This window comes from Syngnathoides biaculeatus, chromosome 14 (assembly GCF_019802595.1).
Source record: "Syngnathoides biaculeatus isolate LvHL_M chromosome 14, ASM1980259v1, whole genome shotgun sequence".
Taxonomy (NCBI): Eukaryota; Metazoa; Chordata; class Actinopteri; order Syngnathiformes; family Syngnathidae; genus Syngnathoides; species Syngnathoides biaculeatus.
The window spans coordinates 11,775,746-11,793,473 of NC_084653.1; the positions used below are offsets into that span (position 1 = coordinate 11,775,746).

Consider the following 17,728-nt stretch of genomic DNA (forward strand, 5'->3'; position numbering starts at 1 on the left):
TGTGTATACAGCTACTAAAATAAAATAATAGTTTGGGGTGGACCACGTAGTCGGTCTCTCATAACGTAACAAAAGATCCGCGTACGTATGACATGCGTGCTAAATGTGTCGACGTGAGCGTCAGGCTCGCCAGCGAAGGCTGCTGCGTTGCCTCACGCAGCCTCCGGGCTCGCGGACGGTGGCGGGTCTGAAGAACGCTGCCGACAGTGGCGCACTCAGCTGCATGTGATGACAACGCCGTAAAGCGCCCCAGCTCGACAGTGTTGTTCATCACGGACAGCGGCTATGAACAACCCCGTAAAGCAGCCCAGCTCGGCGCCATGATAAGGCACCGAGGCGCTGGGTCGCAATGGCTCATCTTAGCCGCGGAAACGAATCAGACGGGGAAGCGGTTTGGCCGTGATCACATGTCATCTGAGTATGACTCGAAACAATAGGGTAATATTGCCCCTGTAACTTTTAAATCGGTTGTGTGATGTTCTCTTCTTTGAAAAGAGCTTCTGTATCAGAAGCGGCGTGTTTGTCTCCCACAGTAGGGTCCACCGTGTGTTTTCAATGGCGAATGTCCTGGTGCCGTCACGGACGGGATGCAGCCAATATGGCGACCACTTGGATGTCATCAAATGACATTTCCGCAACTTTGCGCATGGATGACGCCCTATCCGCTCATATTTATTTTTTCGTATAGACATTGAAGTGAATAACGTGTATCTTTCATTACAATATCTATTTTTGAATGTTTATGTGGATGACGCTTGACCTTTAATGTTATTTATGGTACATGATATGACAGTTTGAAATTCCCGTACAAATTTTCACAAGAAGCATGGAAGTCGACACTAGATAACCCTTTGCGGGCCACATAAAACCATATGGCGGGCCAGATCTGGCCCCCGGGCCTTGAGTTTGAGAGCTGTGCCCTATAGGATCATGCCAATGGATTGATTATGACTCAACGTTACATATGTTTGTGCTCAACGAGTTAAATAAGAGAACATGATAGCAGTTGACAATAAAATTACAGCGTTTCATTTTCTTGAGTGCCTTTTTGGGGGTGACGGAATACTTATTCTCAAAGATTTTGGTACTTGCAAGATGGCGCGAACCCAAACATAATTTTCCAGATGGGGATTTGAAGGGTTGGTGGGTCTCATGTCCTCAAATCTTGTTCATGGTGGCCGGCCACAGCGAAAACAATGGATGCCGCTTTTAAGTGGTGGAAACAATCCCCCAAGATTACCAAGTGGTATCTGGCACTAATTATCTCAGACAGCGGCGCTCTTCCTTCTTTACTTTTTTTCCGTTTTCCTTTCTTTCTTCCTGTGCGTCGTTTTCAACAGGTAAAATGAAATATTAGGGCGTCCATGCCGTCTCACTTAGTGGCTGCTCGCTCACGTGTGATGTTTCTCATGCTCAGTGAGAGTTTAACAAGTGCAGCATGAACAGCTTTAACTCGTGAACTGCTTGTAATGTATTCCAGTGACGAGCATCCACTTTCTATGGCGCTTGTCCTCAGGTCTACCCCAGCGGGCTTTTGGGCGAGTGGCGGGCTGAGAGCTGATCCTAATATCGTACAACTCTTGGTACAATGCGCTCAGTAGGAAAAAAAAATCTCTGCTTCAACTCATTGGATATTGTGCTGCTCCTGGTGTACAAAACTTGGCCACTGGGAGGTGTTACTACTGCCATACGCGTATATATGGAGACGGTCACAGCTTCTCCGTAAGCCAAAGTAACGTCATTCTTCTTATCTACGAACCCACAACCCCTGGTTTATCAAACCAGTGCTCTAACCACTGAGCTACAGGGCCTCTATTCTTCACAGAGGATATTGAATATTATAATAATGATATGATCTGTCGATGTGGTTTGCTCCACAGTTTGTGTTCAATTATCCATTGCCTAAATAACAATGCAACACTGATGCTTAGCCCGGGTAGAACATTTTGCAGTGTTTCTTACCATTAAGCTACTGTAAACAGACCTATCAAAGCCAAACGATGTGGTTGTTTTAAATGTGTGGATATCTTTTTGTTTCATTTGACAGTAAACTTCAACAGGGAGTCTTTTTTTTTTTTTTTTGGCCAAGCTGCCATTTGCGACGTGAGATGGGTTGCATGTACTGCTACTATACAGTACTTCCATCCATCCAGTTTCTTTCCCGCTTATCCTCACAAGGAACGCAGGGCGTGCAGGAGCCTATCCCACCTGTCAACGGGCAGGAGGCGGGGTACACCCTGAACTGGTTGCGAGCCAATTACAGGGCACATGGAGACAAACAGCCGCACTCACAATCACACCTAGGGGCAATTTAGAGTCTCCAATTAATGTTGCATGTTTTTGGGATGTCGGAGGAGATTGGTGTGCCCGGAGAAAACCCACGCGGGCATAGGGAGAACATGCAAACTTCACACAGGGGTGTCCAGGATTGAACCGGGAACCTCAGAACTGTAAGGCCAACGCTTTCCACCTGATCTACCGTGCCTCCCTATGTAGTGGTTGTATCTCAAAATCAAAGCAAAAAATAATATTATTTGAAACGATGGCTTCTATAGCAAAAAAACATTTGTCTGGTAACTCGTATCTCGAGGAACTAATGAGCGTTACATTACATTTTTTTTTTTTTTTAGTTATTGTTACTACAGAGGGATGTCACGAAAATCAACAAAATTGCGAATCCTCGAAGTGCCCGTTTAGTTTTGTCACTCCACTCTCAGATCGTTTGAACAAGCGCAAACAACTTTTACTTCACCTTCACTCACCTCAAGACTGAATCGGTAAATCTCCAAGTACTCCAGCGTGTATCTTCCCAGCATGCACTTCTACACTGATGAACTCAGTGCCACTCAATGTTTTCCAGTGTTCAAGTTGGTAGAATGTAAGCGTTTATACCGTGTGACCCACTGACCTTGTGCAGGGGTGTCATGTGCTGTTCTGTCCAATTTTGCAGATTTGTACGGCCAATGTGTATCCACTCCTGTAAAAGTCCTCCCCTGTATCCCAGATTCACGAGCACTGCGGCGAATAGTGTGACAAAGGGTCTGAAAGGACTTAATGAAGTAAAAATTAATGAAGCACGTGAGCACCCCCATATCAAGGCCGTAAGCTCCTCCATGCCCCATTTATAATGTATGATCTCAATAAAATCGATCTAATGTACCAGTTCTCACTGGAGGTAAGAATAGATTTACAGATTACGGCCCACCGTTCCCCAGGTCATAATTAGCCCCTGAGCTTCTCACTCCTGCACTGTTCATGCTGAAAACCTCAACTTTCACAACAGTGTTCAGCTTTCACAGCGGTGAAATTCCAAATACACTATTTGGATTGTCCACCGATGGCAAATGTCATAACCAAGCCGAGTTGAAACTTTGAGCGGTGGAGTTTCCTGTATTAGAGCTCCCCCGTTAGGCACGCGCGAGAACGGCAGCTCTAAATCTCAACGTTGTGAGTCAGAAATATCGACATTTGTTTTGAATGCATAAAGTGGAGTCAGTAACTGTGTATGTCCTTGAAAAATAGATAAATGGCGGTCCTCGACTAATAAACGATTCGTTAAAATTTCCATCTCGTGTTGGACATGTCCGACATGCAAGAAAGTCACTTTTGCCCACATCCTATCAGTATTGATTAGTTTATTCATTCAAACATACATTTATATGATTGATTGCTCAGTTAGTAAAATAATTATCCATTTGCGTACTTCTGCGCTTATCGTTTTCTCATTTTATTTAATGAAAACTATTTATTATTAACTAACTATAGAAAACTTAATTGATTGGCCCTTCAGATGAGTATTCTTTGTTTGCTGCCAATATTTTATTTTAGCTTTATAATTTCAATGCAGATGTACTATCATCTAATTAAAACTAAATGGAAAAATCCCTTCTGTTGGTCAGGCACATAATCCACTTTATTTCAGTTCCTACCATTATTTATTCTGAAAGGAAAATATATTGATTTGATGTTTGTTTGATTAAAATATTTGTTTGCATACTATTTTTTTTTTGCTTACCATCAATAGTTTAGTTTTGATTATATAAGACAGACCGTGTTTAGTCGCTGATTTAAAAAAATACATTTGGTTGACAATTCTTTGTCAATGTGGTTATTGGAGAAAATACATTTAAATGTATTGTCATGAGAAAAAAAAATACAATGGATTTTGGAGGGGAAAGGATCGAAATATAATACTAATCGAAATTTGCTGTTGTGGGTTGTGCTAAACATGGATTCATTTTATTTCATGTCACCCCTAGCGACAATTACTCATTAATGATGTATCAATAAGTTAATATGTGTATAGGTGTTTTTAATTGGACTTGGATTTTATTTTTAATCGGAGACATGCAGTACAGCAATAAATGTCCTGTATTTGATAAGTAAACACATCTGTATTCGATACAGAATACAAGAGGTACACTGAGCATGTATTCTGTATTGAAACATCTAAAAAAAAAAGTAATTGTACAGATGCCCCAATCCTCAATAACAAGTAAAAAAAAAAAAGTCATATATGTATAGATCCATATTTGTGGAGAAGCCAACTAAGTGAGAAACACAACTGTCCCCTTCCATCTGCAGCTCCCATGACCAAGTGCATATTTCACCTTATCACACTTTGCTTTTTAAAGCAGCAGTAAGTGCACTTCCTAAGTGCTTTTTCTTTCTTTTGTTAGCGTGACTTGGCAATTTCTGGGAAGATGGAGTAACTGTTGACATGTCTTTGCTTTTGATGTGTCGCAGAGACGTCACAAGTCTCCACCGTGTTGTTTCCATCACAATGCAGTCTAAAGGGAAGCAAGGAGGAGGAGAAGGAGCCTTCTGGCATTTTCCGGCGCTGACTATGGACGGATCTCCTCACATGTGCGCACCGAGACACTGGAGGTTTGTTTTATGGAAATGCGTATACGTACGTGGATCTTTTGTTACGTTATGAGAGACCGATTAGGTGGTCCACCCCAAACTATTATTTTCACGAATATCATGGTGTCCTCTCCATGTACGTACCTACACTACACTCGGCGATCTTGGCCTTTGGTGAAATTTTAGGATGAACCTAAAATGTCTAGTGACGTTCATTTGTAATTGAATTCCAAACTACATTTCCTGGTTCAAGTAGCACAGGTATAATGTATAAACCGTTATCGTCGTCATGCTGTTCACATTTTGACATGAGACCAGGATGACTGCTAATAGTCAAACAATAATATTTTGTGAATGCGAGGCTTAAAATAAGATGTCGTCAGGTGCAAGTGGACCTAGCGGAGAGTGCCCCAAGTCCTATCAGAATCTTATCTACGGAGCTACAGGTCGAGTCACGAAAAGGGACGTCTTTTGAAATTTTGCTGGATATGGCTGCAAGCTCCTTGTTATGGAACAGCAAGTTGTGCCAAAAAAGTATTGTTGGGCATCCATTTTCCAAGCCACTTATCCTCACAAGGAGCCTATCCCAGCTAACGTCGGGCAAAAGGAAGACTACACCCTGGACTGGTCACATATTGATGCCATAATTGAGCGGGAATTGAGCCTACGCTACCCTCACCAAAGTCAGGCGTGTGTACAACTTCTCAGTTGGATATGTGCATTTCAATGTTTGGAGAAGCGCATATGAAGTTAGCTTGTAAAGGTTATCGTATTCTCAAAGTGTGCTAGCCCAGACTCTCGAGTGCTGTGTGAAAGTATAACTGCCTAGGAACAATGCAGTTTAACCAGGACAACAATACTCATGTAATTCATTTTTAATATCTGTTTTGTAACATTTTATTCAGGTACAATTTTTACTTAAGGTTAAGCTCCCAAACATTTTAGTTTCATAATGAAGTACTTTTTTTTTTTTTTCTATATGGGTCCTTATTTTGTGGATGGCAAGCTTTATACCAGTGTCACAAACAAACAAACACTAGTGTGCAATGATGAATATGACAGGTGTCCTGGCTGGTCCATCAATATAACTAGACGAATCGAGTAAGTAAGTATCTTTTATATACTGTGTTACTTTTCATGGAGAGGACTCACAACGTACTTCACCTGGACAAAAATGCAATGTACAATGCGGCTAGATTACAAAAATCATGTCAATCTGTTTAACAGAAAAAAAAAAAAAATATATATATATATATATATATATATATTTATGTGTGTGTGTCCACAATACATTTCAAACAGTAAATGATCAGGGGTTGCCATGGCAATGACAGAGATGCTATCCTCATGACAAGTCAGTGTACCACTGTCATGATCATCAAGCTGTTATTTTTACGTTCAGTATGTTGGTCAATCAATACACTTCAAAGCTGAGCATTATTCTCTTTGTAAAGGCAGAATGTTTAATGCAGCTCTTGTGTCGGACGATGCAGGATTCCTCCTCCTCCCGCTCCCCAAAACACGCGTGTTGAAGACTTAAAATCATCCGTAGGTGTAAATGTGAGTGTGAATAGTTGTCGACGTGTTTAATATTACAAACGTATTGAAAGCAGGAACTGAAAAAGGTGTTAAATATAGAGGCCTGATCAAATTGAATTAAAATGAATCAGTTTATTTTTTTTTTTTGACCCAAAGATTGCGATAGTGCCCCGTGACTTCCATTTCACTCAAATCAGCATGGACCTGCTGCTCTCGGAGGCAAATCAGCAGTCTTCGCATTACTCTGCAGCCGTAATGAATATATCAGTCAATCAACATTTGGTAATGCTGTGAAACAGACGCTTTTCTCTGCAGGTGCATACAAATAGCAGAAGTTTGCAGTGTTCGAAACCTGTTTTAGCAAAATAGCATTTGAAGTGATTTCAGCCCTTACAATACGGTTGGTGCCAAATTTGACCAGTTTTGACAATTGTCGTCAGGAAAAAAAAAATCCCTAAATATAATTTGTTCACTGTGAAGTATCAGAATCGTTCCTAAAGTGACCCAAAATAAAAGATAATGTTAAGGTTAGTAATAATATTTAAGTAATTTTTTTAAATGCTTTTTCTTAAACCGGTGCTACAAAGTTTGTGAACACCAAAGACTGACGATGTGCACTGTGTGGGCAACAGAACAGGAAGCCATTGCTGGGATGAAAATTGCTACATGGCTTTTGCAAAGTGACTTTGCACCCACTTGTAAAGCATGCCCAACCCCACCCCCTACCAAGTTGCATGTTTTACAGCCTGAACGTGCATCTTCATACAAATGCTGAATCATAACCCAATCTTGTGACAGAATCATTATGCTACACTAATTGTATTGATTCAATACAGTCATATGAACTTTGATTCATTTCCATCCCTAACATGGTGATATTGGTCACAAAACAGTGACCCACAAGAGTGGGAAAACTTTCACCCGGGAGGTGTTTCTGCAAGGGAGGGACAGGAGATGAAAGATCTAAAGGGAGGTGTTGGTTTCAAAGGGAGTTGTTGGCTGATGTTGAAAACATTTTGTCCGTGGAGAGCAAAATGGCATGATCGGTTGTCATCTCCACACTCCCCACTTTACTCAGTGTACAAACAAAATCATAGCGCAACTTAACAAGTAGGTCAAATACTCACAAACAATTACTACAGGAAAACAACAAACAACTATGTTAATAATCATGTCATTCCTAACACTCAAAATGTCACTATGCAGATTGGGAAAGCCACCCTAAAATCACGCTGTAGGATTTCAGTTGTTTTGTTTTACTTGTTGTTACTTGTTCTTTTTGTTTCCTTGTATTGTAGTTGTATGTTTTACTTTGTTCTGATCATGGATTTAGCATCGATTTATTCATCTGGCAGGGTCATTTGAAAACATCTGTAATTCAGAATCTGATGAAGACAACTGGGCGGCACGGTGGATCAGATGGAAACTGTTGGCCTCACAGTTCCGAGGTCCCGGATTCAATATTGGACCCACCTGTGTGTAGTTTGCATGTTCTCCTCATGCCTGGGTGGGTTTTCTCCAGGCACTCCGATTTCCTTCCACATCCCAAAAACATGCAACATTAACTGGACACTCTAAATTGCCTATAGGTGGGATTGTGAGTGCGGCTGTTTGTCTGTCTCTATGTGGCCTGCGATTGGCTGGCAACCAGTTTAGGGTGTACCCTGCCTCCTGCCCATTGACAGCTGGGATAGGCCCCAGCACTCCCCGCGACCCTTGTGAGGATAAGCACCTAAGAAAGTGGATGGATGGATAGAGACAATTATTATGAGGACATTCAAAGTCACCCACTACGCAGTACAGTATGTGTGCCTAGGACACGGAGAGACGGTTTCAAAATTCCCGATCCACCTGAAGCACATCCACTCGGGTCTCCTCCTCTAGTACAACAAAAGGGTTCTTTGGTGGGAGCTTGCAGAGAAGCGTGGCCCATCTGCGACCTGTCATGTGATGTACAGCTCCGTGTGCGCCATGACACTGACGCCACTTCAAGCATCCTCCAACCCTCCCCTTGCAACACACACCCACACACACAATACCCCCGTCCCTCGGTTAGTGGTACCCCGCAGCCCGCCGTCACACGCTGCTCATTTGCTGCTACGCTGGTTTTCATAATTAGCACCGCAAGGCCTCATTAAATCTGCTCTAATGAATAAATATTGTATTTCATAGCGTGATTAGCAGATCAGCGCAATGCTGAACTGTTGTAAACAATTACTTGGCCAAATATTCATCACCCCAAAGTGGAAGATCATTGGTATTTAATACAGGAGCAGGATTCTCAAGTACATCAGCAATATGCCAATCATAGATTTGCAAATGTTACAGATTCACTGTTTACATATGTTTTTTTTTTCATGCTATTCTACAATTCTATCGTAGTCAATCATTCAAATTTTATATGGAGAGATACGCTTAAGCCCAAATTTCCATGTTACATTACAGTCCACGCCTATCCAATGCCCCAAAAATCCTGGACAATTTTGCCCTTTTTTTTTGTAACTTTCAAACCGTCATACATGTTATTGTATCTCTTTCAACTGTTTAACATATGATTGTAACAATGTTTTCGTTTTTGTGTGTGTGTGTGTGTGTGTGAGGGGGGGGTAATAATAGTGCCTCTCCCTCAGGGGGAAGATGCAGTTCTTATTTTGGCTCTCAATCGAATGTGCACGTACTGTTACAGAGCTTGTGCACGTGATATCCCCATTTTCGCGGCGCCATATTGCCGGTCAAAAAGAGCCGCTCCACATTGTGGGGTACATTGAACCGGAGCAGAATATTCACAATGACCGAGACTTGTTGTGCTGTTGGTTGTTACAACAGACGAGACAGATATTCAAAGAGATCATTCTATGGAATACCAGCTGAAAAGATCGATGGATTTCGCCAGTTAAACGTGATGGATGGTGCCCAAACAAATACACATGACTGTGTAGCGATCACTTCATTTCAGGTAGGAATTATTCTTCATAAACTCAAATTCCCAAGTATTTATAATGCCAAGTTGGCTCATGTGAGAACAATGAGTTTGAAAAAAAAAAAAAAAAAAAAAAAAAGAAACGACAGGGAGTCGTCTCCAATGTGCACTGAAGCGTGTTGCGGCCACACGTTAAACTTGGGTAAACCTCCCCGACAGACTTTTTTTTTTTTTTTTTTTTAAATATGTATTGTTCTCAAACGAGTCCAATGCGTATTTAAAAAAAGAAAATGAACCGTGAGTCACACAGAGGTTTACCGATGTTCAACGTGTGGTCGCAAAGCGTTTCCGTGTACGGGGGCTGAAGCCTATCCCAGCAGTTTTTCTTTTTTTAAAAACGCATTGGACTCATTTGAGAACAATGCATATTTTTAAAAAAAAAGTCTGTCACGGAAAGGTTTACCGAAGTTTAACGTGTGGCCGCAACACGCTTTGAGTACGTATGAGCTGACTCGCTCTTTTTTTTTCCAATCATAGTTGATGAATGCGAGTTTGTGTAAAACCAGTGTTCATTTCTTTAAATATCGGTATTTGTATTGGAAAAAATGTGAGTGGCTCCATCACTATGTGGGATTTATTCCTGATTGAGAACAGATCCAGCAACGAAGTATTTGTATGCGTCCAGACTTTTCTACGCTCTCTTCCGTGTAAATCTCGACAACTTATTCACCATACACGTGTAGATCCAGGTGTCCAAGACAAGCGAAAGCAAATAAAGTCAAATTTCTTAACGGCGAAAACATCGACTTCGGTATTAAATATGGATCCTCTATGCCAAGTGTCTCTCAATTTTCCACGTATCTTCATTTATTATCATCTTCTAAATGTTTAAGGATATCAGACAAAACTCTGGATGTCGTGCTATAAGACATATTTTCGTTTTGGCTCAAGTGACTTAGCATTAAACATTCGCTCCAACCAACATAGCATTAAGCAATGTATTGTTAGACCGGCAATATGCCGATGTCACGTGATTTGATGACGTAGGTGCACGAGCTCTATACGTTGGAGGTAGTTTCTTTTTTTTTTTTTCTTTAAATCCAAGGTCTTTTTTTTCAGGTGCCACCAAACCATTTCTTAATTGTGGTTCTATGGTGACTCCCAAATCCTTAGATTCCCATGAATGTATCTACTGTCAATCCCACCCCACACCTTGGGACTGATATTTGTCACATATTACAATTTAGCTTCATTTACAGTGAAATGTCATAATACACAATTGTATATGTATTTTCTGAAAATCATAGTCAAAAATTCATCTTCATCCAGTGAAAGCAAGCTTGAACCTTTTGACCATAAGTCCTGAAGGTACACGTTTAATGCAAACACAAGACCAAAAAAAACCAAAACACCACACCTACAATGCAGCAAGTATGCCGGTGATCTCATCCAAAGTGTAGGAGATTATTAACTCTATAAAATAGCAATCTGTTCAGGGTTGGCAGTTTTCAGGTTTAAAGCCTTGTACAAGATCCGAATTTTATTTGTGGTTGATTTGAGGTCTGCTGACTCCCATTTAACATGGGTTTGAATATGATTGTGTTGTTCTGATGATAGCTACATGACATTTGGAGTTTTGTGTAGCCACGTTGTTTTATTAAATGCAAATGTACAGATTACAGGTGACTATGCTGGAAAACATTTTGAAACCTTTGCCTCCTATTTCTAGACCACAAATACCATTTGATTCAGGGTGCGTCAACTTTTTCCTATCCACAGATTTATGGAGTGACTTGTGAAAAGAAGTTATTCGACACATTTTGTCTTGTATAAAACAGTCAATTATTTCAAAAACAGCAATTGATGCTCAAGTCACATAAGTGATACAGTACTTTGTTTCTGCAGATTATAAATTTTTAATTTAATAAAATGTATAGTTCAGTAAGCACATTACAAGCAGTGGAATATAACGAAAATGACCCAACCAGAGCTGAATTATGCCTCAAAGCAGTCATACAGGAGGTGAAATTCCAGTCATCTTGTGTCCAGAATCACAAGGGTGAGCACAAAATGAGCCAGAGCGCAGGATGAAATGATTTACAGGTACCAGAGTCCCATTAGCGTGCGCTAATTGTTTCCACGCCATTAGCGACGGTTGTCTAATGAAGGAGATATGAGCGGTACAGTACATCACGCCAAGATCCTCGCCATCACCGCGTGGCGAGCGCCCCAGCCTGGCCTGTGCCCTTCCACAGGACACTCCCTAGAAAGCTAACCGGCAAACTCTTTTAGCCACTTACACAAAACAAGAATGAAAATAAGGCACAACCAGAGACCAATACAGTACACATTTGTGAACTCTGGCTTTAACACACAGCACTTCTAATTCTAAAAATGCCAAGAAGAAATGGGAAATTATCCAACTATGCTTACCACAATTGATTCAAAAATGAATTTACTACAAATAATGCTTTTTTTTTTGTTTCAACTATCTATACCAGTGACTTATAAGGACAGGTAGAAATCAAAGAGGTTGACACATTTGTGGCATTTGAAATGTGCGCTATGAAGTGTTTTGTTAAATACTGTACCTGTCTTGGTTCACTGAAGGTTGGAAAAGACAAAGTTTAGCTATAGTCAAAGGAGGGCAGACAACGTTTTTTAAGTGTTAAGTGCTGCTTTTTCAGTTTTTGAATTACATTCTTAAAACAATTGCAGCAGACTTGCTGTTTGTTTAATTTCGCTACATGGCAGGCACACGCTAATGGGGCGTAACTGAGGCTGCGTTCACGTTGCAGGTCATGATGCACATTTGGGGTGGTTTTTTTTTTTAAGATCTTTTTTCATAGTCATTCATTGTACAAAAACAAATCAAGATCTTAAAGGGACTGTGAAGAGATACGTATGTGCAAAGACATGAGGTGCTGTGCAGTTGTACAACCTCTGCATTGATACTGTTCACGATCCACATACGAGTGGCCTGGTTTGGAAAGGTACTGTTCAGATTGATATTAAAAACAAAAAGGGCGGGGGGGAAAATCAGACTTGACCTGGAGCGTGAACATACATCTAAGAAGTGTTGGCTTAATGAGCTGCCACGTAAAGCAAACCGTGTACAGTTGCAATTGGATCAGTTAAAAAACAGAGATTTCAAAGCAATGCCGTGAAATTATTAGAAATAGGCATAAAAATAGCAGTTAATCAGAACTTGCTAGGCGTCCCACATGATAAACTGCGGTATTAATTTCAAATGAACCTTCGAGGGTTGAAAAGCAGAACACTCAAGGGTCAAAGTTTGCAGTCGAGCATCTCTCCAATTGGCTGCTCACGATTCGCTCAGCCCTTCAAGCTCCTTCTTCAAGCTGCATAGAGAACAACAACAATTCAGGCCACAGCATTAAGAAAAAAAAAAAAAAGACTCGAAAAACATTTATTTGTCAAGAACACTTGAATCACCTTCTCAAGTAGGCATGGACATTGTCAAATCCGTGATATTTGGCCAGGTAGACCAGCACGCCGGTGGCACTCCGGCCTTCTCGAGCACGACAGAAACTGCAGTTACAGATGCCACGGCACGGCGGGCAGCGCCAGTCCTGTCGGGGACAAAGAGGCGCGTTTGAGACTCGGGTCGCATCATCAGAACGAGTACGTAATTCTTTGGGAACTCACCGCGTCCAGCAGAGCCTCCCGCACTTCCTCCCCGTAGCGGTTGCGTAGGCACGGGCCGCAGAACTGACCCCGGACGCCGACGCACTCTGGATTGCGGCAGTTTGTTTTGGTGTCGACTGTTTTCTGGCGGCACTGGTGACATGTGGTCCCCTGTAAGCGAGAGAGACAAATCTTGAGAAAAATCAGACGACAACGCTTCTGCCTTGATGATATTGAGGTTCCACTGTACTGCGAGTCATTTATTGCTCAACTCGGTTTCAGACCCAGCCACGAAAAGCAAACATCTGCAATATAGAAAATAAATGTTGGAGTGAGTTGTGGAGCTTCATTTCTACAAATAGTCCTGCGCCGCCATCTCTGTGCACGTTGGCTTGGGGAGTTTCATTTCGACAAAAGTAGGGTGCTGCCACCATCTTGTGGCATCTTGGTGCCATTGAAACTAAGCTGAAGTGAATAAAAGAGTTCCATTGAGACAAAAGTAGTGGTGTGCCACCATCTTGAAGCCAAGGAATATCTTGAACTTTAGAGGCTTCATTTTTACAAACAACGCTTTTCCTAACATCTTGTGGCACCAAGGAACTAAGTTGAAGTCGATTGTGGAGTTTCATGTAGATGAGTAGTGCTTTCCACCTCATCTTGTACGACCTTGGTGGGAAAGAACCATGTTGAATCGAGTTCTACAATTAAAGTTTTGCCACCAATGTTTAGCATCTCGGTGCCAAGGAACTAGTTGGAGTTGAGGGAGCCACTTCATTTCCAAAATACTGTGGCTTTTCTGCCATCTTACAGCATCTTGTAGCCAATGAATTACATAGAAGTGAATTGAGGAGCTTCCTTTTTCAAAAGTAGTGCTTTGCTGCCATCTTGTAGCGATGAAAGAACTTTTTGAGGGAGGTCAACAACTTCAATTAAGCACTGCTGATGTAGTCATAGACATGCAACTATTCAGTGTGTGCCATTTTGCAATGTTTGTTTTGAAAACCACTGTTCCATACATTGCGAGCATCGACATTTCTTTGAAAGCAGAAGAATTAAAACAAAAGTGGATGCAGCAGACTCACATTGACGCTGTGGTACACCTTCTCCCTCACGTTGAAGCAAACACGCTCCAGCTCCTCCTCGGTGACCTCCTCCACGGGTCGCACCACGTGAGGGAGGGCCTTGGTGCCATTGCACGAGCGGCGGCGGATCTGTGCGGCAAATGAGATTAGCCGTTAGGCTCAATACTAGCGTCGGCGACAGAACCGCATGGACCGGATCGCAGCTTACCGGCTCGTCTACTTCCTCGTAGTAACGGCTTCGCCGCACCAGGCTGAACTTGTCCTCCGGCTCCTCCTCCTCGACCGACGGGCTGGGCGGGCCCTCCGTGAGGGTCCGGGAACGGGTGTGAGGGCGAGACAGACGCTCAGACTTCCTCCTAAAACTTTGGGGCATTGAGCGTCGAGGTGCACGCTGGGTCTGAACAAGGATAAGGAAGTACAGTGTTATATACATACTGTACATTAAAATTGTTGCCCTTGAGCTTAGCACTACAAGGTTTATTTTACAGTAAACGTCAACTTCGCGTGACAAATGAACAAGTTGAAGCAAGCACGCTTTGCCTCTTGAACAGTTTTAGCAAGTCTTTTCCTTTCTTCAAAGTGATGTCAAACCATGGTCTGCCATTTCTTCAAAGCCAAAGCAGATGCCCGGGAATCCTTTAAAAATGTTTTAAGTGTGCTTTAACGTGTTTAAGCCACACGGGAGGGATGAATTATTTTTTTTTTTTTTTTTTTAAACAATACTAATAAACGATGGTCTATGTCAGCGATTTTCACTCGTTGCAGGTGGCCTAAGTCCAGTTTCTAAAGGGATGGGAAGCGGTGGTTGTTTTACCATCGTGGATGCAGAGGTCCCTCGCTTGGGGAAGAATCCTGGTATTTTGTTGAGATCTGCCATCAGCTTTGCGAGCTATCAAATAAAAAAAACGATTAACGATCACATGAAAGGAGTCTGTTTAGTTTTTATTGAATTAACTCAAATCTTTGCTACCATTTCTTTGTTCTCTTTAATATTCAGGGCTCTCTTGGCCATGAAGTTCTCCTCTTCCTCGTCAGAGTCCACTTGAAGTTGAGGGAGGGGTTCGGATGCGGTCCTTTTAGAGCCCGCCTTGCGGGTGGGGAAGGTCATGGCCACCTTCAGCAGGCTGGACCTGGGGCCCCGCCTTGCAGGCTCAGAATCAGGATCTACTTTCTGGGAGGAAGAACATATTTATTTAAAAAAAAAAAAAAGAAAAAAAATCCCCCCAAAATCCTGAAACATTTTCGCCCAGTGCCTTCTTTTAGCTCACCATCGCTTTCATCCGAGTGTTGATGAGCCCCTCCTCAAACCCAGCACGCGAATCTTCCTCCCCGGTGCCTTCCAGAACTTTCGGCTTGAGAACTGTCCGCCTCGACAGTCGGGAGCTGCTCCTCTAAAATACAAAACGCCGTCGTTAGTGCGCCAATTCAGAGACTCGACCTCAACTGCCACCTGATAACAAATATTACTACCGTGTTTGCAAAGCCCCCGTCGGACCCAAAACTGTCGCAGCTGTCGTCAGAGGAAGACGAGGATGTCTCCATGGTAACCAGGGGGACACTTCGGAAGCTCCTCAAACTCATCCTGGTGGAGGGAGGCTGGGCTGATGCACTCTGTGGAAAGGTACAGGAGTAAGAAAACAACCCATTAATGGGTACACGCTACTGTTGTGACTTTTACAGTCATAGAAGTGCTCTTACTTTTAACCTGAAAAGTACTAGTGCATATAAAGTTGTCCTCACATACCCTGGAAGAAAATGTCTTTCAGGAAAAATATGAGTGATAAGGCCAAACATTTTAGTTCTTAATGAGATTCAAATTAAACAGGGAATTTCAGAATGTGCAGAGTTATGAAAGAAAAATAAGAGAAAAAAACAACATATTTAAAAAAAAAAAAAAAAACATGCCAATATTTAAAAATTTTCCCAGGTTAAGTTAAATGTATGCACACAGCTGTGTAGCTACAAGGCGGGTTCAATCTCGGCCCCGCCTGTGTGGAGTTGGCATGTTCTACACGTGCCTGCGTGGGTTTTCTCCGGGCACCTCCCACATCCCTTAAACATCTAATATTAATTGGGACACTCTAAATTGCCCGTAGGTGTGATTGTGAGTGCGGCTGTTTGTCTCCATGTGCCCCGAGATTGTCTGGCAACCAGCGCAAGGTGTAGCCCGCCTCCTGCCCGCTGACACCTGGGATAGGCTGCAGCACCCTTGTGAGGATAAGCAGCTAAGAAAATGGATGGATGCATGTATAGCTACAAAAATGTAAGCAGCACTGTTCAAAACTTTTGGGGTCAAATATTTTAAATAAAAGCATCTTTAAAAAAAAAAAAAAAAACATCAATAAGTCTAGGCAGGTAATATGGAAAATAAATAAATACATACTGCCGTTCTTAAGTAACCAAGTTTTTGAAGTCTTGCATGTGCTGCACATTTTCATGGCAAACAAAATTGCCTGGATAGCCCATAACGTTTAAATTGTGGCACGCATGAAATCCAAATCACATTTATTACGGACTGATAAGATACATTAAGAAAAAAAATCATTTTTGGTCTTAAGTTAGAAGCCCACACGCAAATGTTCTGAGAAAGGAACTTGGTTGAAACTACAACAAAAAAACAATGTTTTTTTTTATTATATCAAACTTCTACAGTCTTAAACTGCAATAGAAAGTAACTTCATTCCGATTGAGGACATCATTGTATTCGTCGAAAGTTAGCTATGTACATTGCTTCCATGGTCACGTTTGATTAGATCAAGAGTTAAATGCCAATGTTCTTTTCTCAAAGTTCGAAACTTTTAAGATTCTCGGAGCAGTTTCGATTGAAGAAACTCAAGCTTCAGATTCAAGTTTGCTCTCAGCAAACCATGGAGTGGAGGGGTCGTTCCTCGTGTAAAACAAAGTGTAACTTCTTTGGCGTCGCACAATAAAGCAAGGAACAGGCAAGCAAATCTTTTGAGTTACCTTGGAGCTTGTGCACGGCATTTTTCTCCTCTTCAATGTTTTTTTTGTTCCCCCACACGGACAGAATGTAGACAAGGACGGTGCCTCTGGTCTTTCGAGTTGTGCAGCGAACAATGCGGAAAAGGAGCCTTCTGCCCTCCTCACTAGCGCGCGCTTGTCGAGTTCGTTTCCCGCGCCACTGCCATGTCCTGGAAGGCGACGATGTCAAACCTCTCGTTTCAAGGAACGAGTTTCAATTCGGTACTGCAAGACAGACAGACAGTTGACTATAATTGCCAATAGAGATAACACACATACTCTAATGTCTTTATCCGTATTATGTCACTCACAATATAGTTGCTTCTTGATACAAAAATATATGTATCTTCCAAGTATTTTCGTGTGGCGCGAATTTTTTTTCTTTTTTTTTTTGCTTTGAAATTTGCATACAGGGCGGGTCACAAAGTGGATTTCCCTCCAACTTTGATTCGTGTTTTAAATCTCCAAAATATGCGGTGGAGGCTTAACTGAGTGGACGATTTTGTCCCGGAGGCTTTACTTGAATCCGCCAATCTTTCTCCAATCTGCAGAGGAATTGAGAGAGTACAGTACGTTTCTTTTGTATCCGTGTTTTATACTCTGGAATGGGGTTGAGACCTGTACAAAAGAACTATTTAACGACCCTAATAGTTTTGAAGAAACTTTAAATTATTCCACAGGTATTGACTGA

At 41.9% G+C, this 17,728-nt stretch overlaps 1 protein-coding gene and 1 long non-coding RNA gene across 3 annotated transcripts in view; one reads left to right on the forward strand and one right to left on the reverse strand.

Moving 5' to 3' along the window:
* The window catches only part of LOC133512539 (uncharacterized), a 45,699-nt gene extending 30,799 nt beyond the window's left edge, over positions 1-14,900 (forward strand). For both annotated transcript variants that reach the window (XR_009798204.1, XR_009798205.1), the window contains 3 exons: positions 4,747-4,887; positions 9,232-9,361; positions 14,821-14,900. This is a non-coding gene — a long non-coding RNA (uncharacterized LOC133512539). The remainder of the gene's footprint in view (positions 1-4,746; positions 4,888-9,231; positions 9,362-14,820) is intronic.
* Positions 11,218-17,438, reverse strand: cdca7a (cell division cycle associated 7a). The gene is made up of 11 exons (XM_061842272.1): positions 17,349-17,438; positions 17,020-17,262; positions 15,526-15,666; positions 15,324-15,446; positions 15,026-15,226; positions 14,870-14,944; positions 14,264-14,452; positions 14,056-14,184; positions 12,995-13,144; positions 12,782-12,918; positions 11,218-12,687 (listed from the first exon to the last, which is right to left on the reverse strand). The coding sequence occupies exons 2-11, from the start codon at positions 17,038-17,040 to the stop codon at positions 12,651-12,653; spliced, it is 1,203 nt and encodes a 400-aa protein (XP_061698256.1). The 5' UTR covers positions 17,041-17,262; positions 17,349-17,438; the 3' UTR covers positions 11,218-12,650.
* Between the last annotated feature and the right edge of the window lie 290 nt (positions 17,439-17,728).

What these genes read in the sequence shown, in the direction of transcription:
- cdca7a (XM_061842272.1), bottom strand. Translation starts at nt 17,040, where the DNA reads ATGCCGTGCACAAGCTCCAAG. An exon ending in ACACTCGGATGAAAGCGATG is followed by an intron (nt 15,227 to 15,323) that starts GTGAGCTAAAAG and finishes TCTTCCTCCCAG; the next exon opens with AAAGTAGATCCTGATTCTGA. An exon ending in GTCCATGCCTACTTGAGAAG is followed by an intron (nt 12,688 to 12,781) that starts GTGATTCAAGTG and finishes TTCTCTATGCAG; the next exon opens with CTTGAAGAAGGAGCTTGAAG.